General features: G+C 39.4%; 1 protein-coding gene across 1 annotated transcript in view; it reads right to left on the minus strand.

Moving 5' to 3' along the window:
* The window catches only part of SUGCT (succinyl-CoA:glutarate-CoA transferase), a 1,528,177-nt gene that overhangs the window by 198,654 nt on the left and 1,317,170 nt on the right, over positions 1-12,353 (minus strand). Inside the window, exon 13 of the mRNA XM_042780991.1 lies at positions 5,056-5,119. Within this exon, the coding sequence (XP_042636925.1) occupies positions 5,056-5,119 (64 nt within the window). The remainder of the gene's footprint in view (positions 1-5,055; positions 5,120-12,353) is intronic.

A 12,353-nucleotide genomic window follows, 5' to 3' on the forward strand; every position in this document is an offset into this window, starting at 1 on the left:
GTGAAAGTTACAGAGCAAATTGTTTCTCCATTTAACAGTACATACTCATTTTTATTTATGACATAGATTGTGATTCTCACAACATAACAACACTCTTCCCGTTTCCTCCCTGTGTTTACCATTTCCTTTTGTCCTTCTTTCCTAGCCCTTCCTGCCTTCTTATCTTTATCCCTGGGCTAATGCTTCAAGTTTGATCTCATAGGTAGGGTTGACTGTCCTAATGAGTGCATATCTTACTGGTATTATTGTTCACCTTATAAGTCTGTTTATCATTTGGCTGAAAGTTGAGTCATGGGGCTAAGTTCAGTTCCCAGCTTGACAGGTATCTAACGATCATAGTCTCAGGGATTCCACCAACCTTTATCAGACCAATAAGCCTGGTCTTTCTAATGATTTTTAGTCCTGTTCCACAATTTTCATCCACTCTATCCAGGACTTCCTATTGTAACCCTTTTCAGAGTGGTCAGCCATGGTAGCTGGGCACCATATCTATTTTGAAAGGTTCTAATCAATCAGCAGTAACCTACACAGGAACTATAATCTGAGGAAATGCTATACATCACTAAAGAAAGTGCCTGTATTCTTTTACTATACTTATTCAGTCTGTATGCTGAGCAAATAATTTGAGAAGCTGGACTACATAAGAAGAACACAGCATCAGGACTGGAAGAAGAGTCATTAACAACCTATGATATGTAGATGACACAACCTTGCTTCTGACAGTGAATAAGACTTGAAGCACTTAAATCAAATACTACACCATTCAATATGGATTATACCTCAACATAAAGAAAACAGAAATCTTCACAACTGGACCAATAAGCAACATCACGATAAATGAAAAAAACATTGAAGCTGTCAAGGATTTCATTTTACTTGGATTTACAATCAACACCTACAGAAGTAGCACTCAGGAAGTCAAATGACATATTGTCTCGGGCAGATCAGCTGCAAAAGACCTCTTTAAAGTGTTAAAGAGTAAAGATGTCACTTTGAAGACTGAGGCACATCTCACCCAAGCCAAGGTATTTTCAATCGCCTCATATGCCTATGAGAGCTGGACATTATAAGTGGATTAAGGAAGGTAAACTAAGAGAGCTGGTATAAGCATAGTAGACGCTGGCACAACATAGTATAATGAAAGGCCACATGGTACAGAAGAGTAGTGAAAATAATTTTATGTTGATAGAAGCCAAGTATGTCATTCATTCATTCATTCATTCATATTGTTGTTGTTGTTGTTAGGTGCTGTCCAGTCAATTGTGACTCATAGCGACCCTTTGTACAAAAGAACAAAACATTGCCCTGTCTTACATCACCCTCACAATCCTTGCTATGCTTAAGCCCATCATTGCAGTCACTATGTCAATCCATCTTCTTAAGGGTCTTCTCCTTCTGGATGACTTCAAACTGTTAATCTTCAGTTAGCAGACAGCCCTTAACCATTGTACCACCAGGGCTCCATGGTTTGTGTGTAATTTATAAAATAGGGACACAAAGAACAAGAGTGTGGAGTGTGTGTCTATCAATGTCCTGAGGACAGACACAATCGATCTGAGGACAGGAATATTATGGTCCTAGAGAAGTAAGTCTTTGGAGGTAATGTGGCTGGGCATATGCTCTCTTTACAGCCTGGATAAACTATCCAAGAGGATGCTCTGAGAGTTGGCATGAGGCCCAGGACACTGGAAATAATTCTTCCCTGGAAATGAAAAAGTTGGCATTTTGGTACAAGCAGCAGTCTTTGCTGAGTTTGTTTGATATTAGGCAACTTAAAAAAAATTCAGTCTATCCTGGGCTTACTGAAAACTTTTATTTTCCTGATCTGAAGAGTCAAGATCCATACTCTAAACATTGTTCTGAAGGAAAATACCCTTGGCTTGAGCAATCAGTGGCCTTCTTAGGCACTACCTCTATCTGCCCTGGCTTTTTCATTCTCATACTAACTGTACTACACTATCATAATAGCATCCATATTTGTTACCTATCTGCTGATACAGAGAGAAACTAAAGCAAATGGAAAAAATAATGCAATAAAAGAGCTGAACAAAAGATTTAAAAGGGCAGCTCTGGAAGACAAAGTATTACAGTGAAATGTGCAAAAATATGGAGTTAGAAAATCAAAAGGGAAGAACATGCTCAAGATTTCTCAAGTCTGAACAACTGAAAAAAAAATATCAAGCCTTGAGTTTCAATACTGAAAGATTATATAGGCAAAATATTAAACACTTCAGGAAGCATCAAAAGAAGATGGAAGGAATATACAGAGTCACTGTATCAAAAAGAATGGATTGATGTTCAACCATTCAAGGAGGTGCCATATGATTAAGAATCAATGTACTGAAGGAAAAAGTATAAGCTGCATTAAAGGACTAGGCAAAAAACTAAGCTTTAGTAATTGATGGAATACCTGTTGAGATGTTTCTACAAACAGATGCAACACTGGCGGTGCTCATCCATTTATGCCAAGAAATTTGGAAGACAACTACCAGATCAACTGACTGGAAGAGATCCATATTTGTGCCCATTCCAAAGAAAGCTGATCCAACAAAATGCAGAAATTATTGACCCATATCATTAATATTACACACAAGTAAAATTTCACTGACAATGATTCAAAAACAGTTGCAGCAATATACTGACAGGGAACTGCCAGAAATCCAAGCTGGATTCAGAAGAGGGCATGGAATGAGGATTATTATTGCTGATGTCAGATGGTTCTTGGCTGAAATAAAAAATGCTGGAAAGATGTTTACCTGTGTTTTTTTTTTTTTTTTTGACTATGCAAAGGCATTTGATTGTGTGGATCATAACAAATTATGGAAACATGGTGAAGAAGGGGAATTCTTCTGACATTCAAACAGAAGAACAGGATATTTCTTCTGTTTTGTATTTTGTGTCATTCAAACAGAAGAAGGGGATACTGCATGGTTTAAAATCAGGAAGGGTGTGTGTGCAGTGTAGTAAATTACATAGTGTGGCTTTTCTAGCCATAAATCTTTGTAAACTCTGTGGTGGGATTTGCCATGAGCAACTGAGTAGCTCCTGATTGTTAAAATTATCCACCTGGGTTATTTCTGTTGAACATGGAATGAAGCAATCTTCTGGGAAATTCTCTCTCTCTCAGGTGTATAGAATTCTGATGTTGGGATTGGTTAGTTTGGTCATTCTGCCAGGCTCAAAAGGAACCCTCCTAGAGGCAGAAGGAGTCTCTGGGACTGCTGGCTGAGAAAGACATGCTGCTGAGAGAAACACACTCCTAAGAGATGCAAGAGACATGTGCTGCTGAGAGAGAGGCACAAGAGACATGCACTGCTGAGAGAGACTTCAAGAGACATGCACTACTGTGAGAGAGAGACACACTACTGAGAGAGCAATGTGCTACTGAGACTGCCAGCTGCTGAGTGAGATGGCCAGCTGCGAGAGACTGAGTGCACATCTGTGCTTGAATTTTAGTCTGGTACTTCCATAATAAACCCCATAATCTGTGAGTTCAGTGTGGCCACTGCAGTGAATTATCGAACCCAACAAAGAGGTGGTGGGTGCTGGGGGAGGAACAGTTGGTGAAAGGGCTGGAGAGAGGCAGCATGTCCAGCCTCACAGGAATAGGCCTTTGACTACTGATGGTGATTCTGTCTTCCTTTTGTGGGGTTAGAGGAGGTCAGAAGATGTGGCCTCCTTGCCCCTTTGGCAGCGTGTCAAGGTTGTATCTTTTCACCACACTTATTCAATCTGTATGCTGAGCAAATAATCCAAGAAAACAGCACTATGTGAAGAAGAACACAGTACCACAATTGGAGAAAGACTCACTAATAACCTGTGATGACACTTAAGAACAACAATAACAACAATCTTTATAAAAGGAGACTGCCATATCTTTCTCCCATGGAACTGCTGGTGGGTTTGAAATTCTTACTTTTAGGTTAACAACTGAGCACTTGACCACTGTGCTCCTTATATAATATGTATATTTCATATACATATGAAAAAGAATGTGGGATCAGGATTGCAAGAAGACTCATTAACAACCTGTAATACACAGATGGCATAATCTTGCTTGTGAAGAAGACTTGAAGTGCTTACTGATGAAGATCAAAGACTACAACTTTCAGTATGGATTACACTTCAACTTAAGGAAACAAAAATCCTCACAACTAAATAAGCAAGGATTTCATTTTATCTGGATCCACAATCAATAACCATGGAAATAGCAGTCAAGAAATCACATGACATATTACACTGGGCAACTATACTGCTAAGGACCTCTTTAAAGTGCTAAAGAGCAAAGATGTCAATTTGAAGACTAAGGTTCCCCTGATCCAAGCCATGGTATTTTCAGTAGCTGTATATGCATGTGAAAGCTGGACAATGAATAAGGTAGAAGACAGAAAAATTGATACATTTTAATTGTGGTGTTGGTGAAAAATACTGAAAATACCATAGAGTGTCAGAAGAATGAACACATATGTCCTAGAAGGAGTACAGCTAGAATGCTCCTTAGAAGCAAGAATGGCCAGATTTCATCTGATATACTTTGTCATGTTGTCAAAAAAGGATCACACCCTGGAGAAGGATATCATGCTGGGTAAAGCAGAGGGTCAATGAAAAGGATAAGACCCTCCACAAGATGGACTGAGACAGTGGCTTCAATGATGGGCTTAAACATAGTAAAGATTGTGAGAATGATAAAGGACCAGGCAGTGTTTCATTCTGACATAAAAAGTCACTATGAGTCGGAACTGACTTGAAAGTATCTAACAACAACATCTGGTAATTACATAACGTACTTTTGTGATGATAATACTAAGTGGAATTAGGAAATAGGAGCTTTTTTTTTTTTTTTTTTGTCACTGAGGCAATCAGACATTCATTAGAGCTAAGGCACAATTCAATAGCATCAGCATTCATTCTTATGAGTGTGGACCAGAGTTTCTCTATTATCCAAACTGCATAGCCATATCTTGACTAGTTGTTTGGGTCATCAGTTCCCTCTAGGGATCACCATATGTTATAATCAGCAAAGGATGTTAAAGGAAATAACCAAAATGTACAAACCTGGGACTGATATCTTCCCCACCGTTGGATGTTCCATCTCCATAATAAGGCCATTGTGTAATACCTTAAAATGTAAAAACACAGAGAAAAATACTTTACAAAATGAAAATATCCCTAATCTCAAAGTATATGGAAAGCTACCTATTCAATGCATATTCAATAAAGATATTACAAAACACAGAGATGTTTAAAATTTTCATTTCAATGTAAATACTTACAATCAGAATAATTTCCCATCTTATATTACACCAAGTGAAGCCAAAGGATTCTAGGAGACTCAGGGACTAGCAAACTGTATTTCTATAAAGCTTTCCCACATAAAAATACTATTTTCTCCTAAATATAGGGTATAATTCTCTTTTATCTATGTATGCACCTATAAATATTAAAACAAACATCTTCATTAAAGGTATTTACAAGTTAGAAACTCAGAAAAGATACATTTTGTGTTCTAATGGGTACTGCAGACTCCCTGGAATAGAAGAATTTTTATCGTAAAACATTGATAAAGGTTGAAACTAGACTAAAGATTTTAAATCTCAGTCATATAGGAAGCCTATAATGTCAGTTATATATTATCATTAATGAACATCAAAGCAATAAATAAATAAAACTCTCGGCCTCCTCTTGTGTTACCTCCTGACAGGACATGGGAATGAAAAGGTCATATGTAGAAGGACAGGGTGTGGGCACCAGGGCCTGAAACAGAGATGGCACATGTACTCCTGACAAGTTATTCACTGAAAGACATGGCATGTCACTCAAGTTCAATAGGTGAACAGAGGTGAGCAGAGAATTCAGAAATCCAGTGAGTATGAGAAAGTAGACAAAGTCCAGGCTGTGTGACAGGCACATGAGCACAGCCAGATACCAGAGAACCCAGAGCAGGCCCAGTCAGAGGCATGAGAAGGTGGTTGACACCAGGAATGTTTTCAACAGGCAATAAGACCAAAAAACCTTACAGGGCTAGGTTTCAGAATTAGGACTATACTATCATGAATTTGTCAGTTTATCATGCAATGCTGGCTTCCATGTTATCCATGTTGCTTTGATGCTTGAGCTTTGCTACCAATATTTCAAATACCAGCAGGGTCACCCATAGTGGACAGGTTTCAGCAGAGCTTCCAGACTAATAGAGACTGGAAAAAAAAAAAAAAAAAAGACCTGATTTCCTACTTTCAAAAAATAACCAATGTAAACCTTATGGATCACAAAAGAACACTGTCCAATATACTTCTGGAAGATGATCCCCCAGGTTGGAAGGCATTCAAAATACACAGCGGCCACTACAACCGACTCAAGCATACCAATGATCATGAAGATGGCACAAGACCAGGTAATGTTTTATTTTGTTGTACATAGGGCCTCCCTGGCCAACTGAGTGGAAGAGATCCAAATTTGTATCCATTGCAAAGAAAGGAGATCCCACACAATGTGGAAATTATCAAACTATATCATTAATATCAAATAGAAGTAAAATCTTAGTGAAGACAATTCAAAAATGGTTGCAGCAGTATATTGACAGAGAATTTCCAGAAATGCAAGCTGGATTCAGAGGAGCAAGTGGAACAAGGGATATCATTGCTGATGTCAGATGGATCTTAGCTGAAAGCAAAGAATACCAGAAAGATGCTTACTTGTGCTTTACTGACTATGCAAAAACATTCGATCGTGTGGATCAAAACAAATTATGGATAATACTGAGAAAAATGGAAATTCCAGAACACTTGATTGTACTCATGGGGAAACTGTACATAGACCAGGAGGCTGTTGTTTGAACAGAACAAGGGGATACTACATGGTTCAAAATCAAGAAGGGAGTGTGTCAAGGTTATATCTTTTCACTACAATTATTCAGTTTGCATGGTGACCAAATAATCTGAGAAGGTGGATTATACAAAGAAGAACATGGTATTTGGAATGTTATAGTTACCTAGTACCACTCTGACAAGAATATACCACAAATGGGATGGCCTTAACAAACAAGTTTATTCTCTTACACTTTAGAGCCTTTAAATCTGAGTTCAAAGTGCCAGGCTTGAGGGGCTGGGTGAAAGCTCCTCAACCTTGGGTTTCAGCTCTGCTTCCTGTTCCTGGCCCACTGTAGCTTGGAGGCTTTTCTTCACTGAGACAGCTGCTGGCTGCTGAGGCTGACAAGCCCAAGATTGACAAATAAAAAAGCACAGTCTTAATGTTACCAAACCACACGGCAGGCCATTAATTCAAGTCCATTGAAAGTTCCAACGTCAGCAGAGCATAGCAGGCTGCTGAACAATGAGGTGGCTACATGCAGGATTCAAGAGTGCCATAAGCTAGAGACCATTTCCAAAGCTTCCTCTTACATTCGGGAAGCAGACCACACCCATAAAGCAGGTACTCAGCTGCTTGTGGTAGATCCCACCATGGAGTTGACTGCCAGTCTCATCATGGGGAATAACTACCATCAGCTGCCCAGCCACTCAACCAGGCCCAGCCATGTTGACACAAAACCATAACTACCACATGGAGGAAGACTCATTAACAACCTGCAATACACAGATGACACAACTTTGCTTGCTGAAGGTGAAGATGACTTGAAGCATTTACTGATGAAGATTAAAGACTACAGTCTACAGTACGGATTACACCTCAATATAAAAAATACTAAAATCCTCACAACTGGTCCAATAAACAGCTTCATGATAAATGGAGAAAATTTTGAAGTTGTCAAGGACTTCATACTACTTGGTTCTACAATCAATATCAATGGAAGCAGCAGTCAGGACATCAGATGATGTACTCCACTGGGCAAATCTGCTGCAAAAGACCTTTTACAAGTGATGAAGAGCAAAGATGTCTCCTTGAAGACTAAGGTGTGCCTCACCCAAGCCATGGTATTTTCAATCACTACTTATGCATGTGAGAGCTGGACAATGAATAAGGAAGACCAAAGAAGAGTTGATAATTTTGAGCTGTGGTGTTGGAGAAGAATGCTAAGAGTGCCATGGTTCTGCTAAAAGGACTAACAAATCTGTCCTAGAAGAAGTGCAGCAGGAATGCTCCTTGGAAGCAAGAGTGGCCAGACTTCGTCTCACCTACTTTGGTCATGTTGTCAGAAGGGACCATTCCCTGGAGAAGGATATTGTGCTTGGTAAAGTGGAGGGTTAACAAAGAAGGGGAATGACCTCAATGAGATGGATTGACACAGTGACTGCAATGATGGGCTCAGGTATAGCAAGGATCATGAGGCTGGCACAGGGCCAGGGAGTGTTTTGTTCTGCTGTGCATTGAGTCACTATGAGTCAGAGATGACTCAAAAGCACCTGACAACAACAACAACACATGGGGGCCACCAAGTACAACAATAATATCTTGAAGTAGGGAGAGAATACAGCTAAGAAAAAATGAGAGACCTCATTCCACAAGGCTGATGAGGTTTCCTGCAGTGGGCCTAAGATAAGTATACAGTGTCCCATCAAGAATACAAGGTTTCAAGGTTCAGATCCAAACCTAATTACTAATAAAGGGAATTCTACCAGAATTTGGCCAGCAGAAATTTGACTTGGTATTGAACCATTTGACTAATGAAACTCCAAAATCCATTGTCATCGAGTCGATTTTGACTCGTGGCGACATGTTAGGACAGAGTTGAACTGTTCCACAGGGTTCCCAAGGCACTAAACCTTAACAAAAGCAGACTGCCTCATCTTTCTCCTGTGGAGCAGTTGGTGGGTTTGAACTGTTGACCTTTATGGTTAGCAACCAAATTCTTTAACAACTACACTGCGAGAGATCCTTGACTAATGAAACAGAGCTACTAAAATCTCTGGCAAGTGGAGGCTAGAATGTTTTCCATGGGGTGGGCAGGAAAACAAAGTGTGCAAGGGATCAAGTGTCCTCCAACTGTAGTTAGAAGCTGAGGTGAGGACATGGAACCAGATTCTTGAACATAAAACTTGAATTATTAGATGGAAAGTGTTCTGTGATACATAAATGAAAATGTTATAATGTGTTTGTTTTTATTTTTGTTTACAACTCAGGGCCATTTACCCAGTCACTGGCTTAAAGAACTCAACATCTATTTCTGTATTTACAGTGAGATAAATATGGGCAACTCAGATAAATTATGGTTAACCTGTCCTATATACCAAATGGGGAGATCTGGTGGCATAGTGCCTAAGGCTATAAGACTGCTAACCAGAAGGCTGGCAGTTCAAACCCACCAGCCACTCCTCGGAAGGAAGATGGGGCAATCTACTTCCATAGTAATACTGCCTGAGAAACTCAAGGAGGGGTCGCTATGAGTTGGGTCCTACTTGACGACACATAACAACAACAACAACAACAACAATATATACCAAATGAAGAGCTTCTCCCTTCCTGTGCTGAAAACCCATCTAAAGGATAGGCATATTTCAGTGGCTCAATAATTTTATGGACAACAAGTTCATGACAACATCCCGAAGAATGGCAGTTGTAATGGTTTTATTTATCATTTTGAACTTTAGGTAAAAGCAAGACTTGCATATCCAAATTCTTATATCATATTCACAGAGCAAAGGGATATAGAATAAAGAAACCTTTAATAAATTTTTTTTTTTTTTTCACTTGAGGTGAATCCATTTCACTTCTATAAGGTAAAGAATCAAATTTCTTGGATTTTATCCAATTCTAGTGAGTGTTTTAGCCACATTATGAGGTAAACCATCAATAAGACAACCTCATTGGCAACTTTTTGAGGTTTGAACTATAACTCTGCTATGGGTAGATAACCTCGCTACCACTATTTTCTTTGGGAACAGTCATTATTTTGAGGGTGATGCTCTTTAAATAAGCATGTTGACCTCCCTCATGGAGGCAATGGAGATCCTTTCTAGGAACATCTTATCTGTCTTTTGGGATCACAAGCTTCATACCCCAAAGCTGGCCAGAGAAAATCCTTGCCAGTGTAGGAACTGTGCTGTAATTCAACTCTGGTATGGCTCGTTCTCAGCCCCCACCTCTCACAGCCTCCTCCAGTGTGGGTGGGGGCTAAGTGCCAACGGGAGGTGCTAAATCTCAGTACTACTAAGGACAGGAACAAAAATACCGAGCTAAATTTCACTCGAAACAATTATCTGCACACTGAATCATTCTTCTCTTCTCGTATTTCTGTTGCCCTCCTGACTACCTCTTTGTAATAACCCTGCAGTGCTACTCACAAAAGACAAAAGTGAGTGTTCTAAGCTAAATATAGCTGAACTGATGGTGTTGAAATTAATTAACTCTGAATTTTAATCATGTAGCACACGTTAAGTGTCAAACGTGAAAGGGTAGTTGGTAAAGGTCAAGGGACATATGTCAAAGTTTTGTGAGGAGAAAGCTAGCAGTTGATTGAAACTTTTCATGGAAGTGGTTTAGGGGGTATACTTCCTTCACCCTTACCTTCATTGTTGTTTGCATATAAAATTCCCAATATGAAACTCTCTTACTCTTTTTCAATTCCTTTGGAAACAGCTCAATACTCAGTAGAAATATAACACCTTCTTATCTTTGTAAAAAAGTAAACTGCAGTTTCTCATTTTCTGTAGAATTCAATCATGAGGCAAAAGGGCTGGTATGAGCCCTGATCTTCAGAAACAACTGATTTATTCCCTTGCTTGGCTGCACCCACCTTTTTATGTGAAGGCTGAAGTGAATATGATTCTATAAGCTTTCTCCATAAATAAGGTCAGATTATCCCAGAAAACAATCAGGGCTGTAGCAGTGCTATCCCTGGAAATCCTGCTTAATGACTCAGAAACTTGGAAAATGTTGCAGCCCTCTTTGTAAAGAAAGTCCTGCTATGCTTAGTAACATATTCAAGGACCTCAGAACCCAGGTAATAGTGTCTGAATTATGACATAAATTTCTCCTGCTGCCCTTCAGGTATATTGTCTCATCCTCTTAACCCTGGATTTGCCTGCTAACCAGACGGCTTGCGGTTCAAACCCACCAGCCACTCCTCGGAAGAAAGGTTGGGCAATCCTACTTCCGTAGTGATACTGCCTCGGAAGCCCAAGGAGGGGTCACTATGAGTCGGGTTTGACTCGACGGCACATAACAACAACATAACAACCATTTGTGTAACATCTCAGAGAAGCCTACTAAATGTTTTCATTTTCTCATCCAGGCTCAACACTCCAATCTCTATGACCTTAACTTAGAAATTCAAATTAAAAGTGTTTCATTTTCTGACTACTCAAAATGGACAGGGAGCCTGATCTTCAGGGACCTCAAACTACTATTTTCACTCAAGGGAATTTCATGCCTCAAACCTCAGTCTTACCATCCAAGGTGTTCTTTGTTGCATATTGAGTTACATTAAAATAAAGTAAAGCACCTTCCATAGAATTTTAAGATGATTCTTGTTCATTTGGTTATGTCTTTGGGTGTTACTATTTTTCCTTCTTTTTTTTTTAATGTTATCCACCTTTGATTTTTCATAGTTTGGTAGCTCTTCTAAATTTCATTTCTTCTTTAAATTTCAAAAGCATATTCTTGACAAGAATATCATTGTAGAGAATGCAGTAACCTCTTTAGCAAAGAATCAAGCCTATTTAAAATAAGGTCGCTCTTTCTTCCTCAAGAGTTTTACAGATTGACAGCCTAATGGCAGAGTCAAATGGTAATGCATTAATGATGGGGGAGGGAGAAATAAAATGTATACCTTAAAGTGATGTGGGAAATAAGTTTAATTGAAAGCAAAAGTCTTAAAAAAAAAAAAAAAGTTCTATGGCAGAAGAAAAAGCCTGTACTATAGCACTCAAAAAAAAAAAAAAAAAAAACTCATTGCCATTGAGTCGATTCTGACTCATAATGGCCCATATTGGGTTGTAAGGCTGTAAATCTTTATGGAAGCAGACTGCCTCATCTTTTTTTCTATCGAATAGATTGTGGGTTCAAACCACCAAACTTTTGGTTAGCAGCCAAATTCCTTAACCACTACACCACCAAAGCTCCTCATAATATAGTACTGTTGTTGTTGTTATGTGCTGTCCAGTCAGAACCGATTCATAGCAACCCCTCCTTGGGTTTCTAAGGTGGTATCACTAAGGAAGCAGATTGCCCAACCTTCCTTCTGAGGAGTGGCTGGTGGGTTTGAACCAGCAGCCTTCTGGTTAGCAATCAAGTGCCTTAGGGCACTATGCTACTAGAGCTCTTAATATAGTATTGTTGTAGTTGTTGTTATGTGCCGTCGAGTTGGACCTGACTCATAGCGACCCCTCCTTGGGTTTCCAAGGCAGTATCACTACAGAAGTAGATTGCCCAACCTTCCTTCCAAGGAGTGGCTGGTGGGT

Source organism: Orycteropus afer, unplaced genomic scaffold (genome assembly GCF_000298275.1).
Source record: "Orycteropus afer afer isolate SDZICR_OR568_19922 unplaced genomic scaffold, OryAfe1.0 scaffold00077, whole genome shotgun sequence".
Taxonomy (NCBI): Eukaryota; Metazoa; Chordata; class Mammalia; order Tubulidentata; family Orycteropodidae; genus Orycteropus; species Orycteropus afer.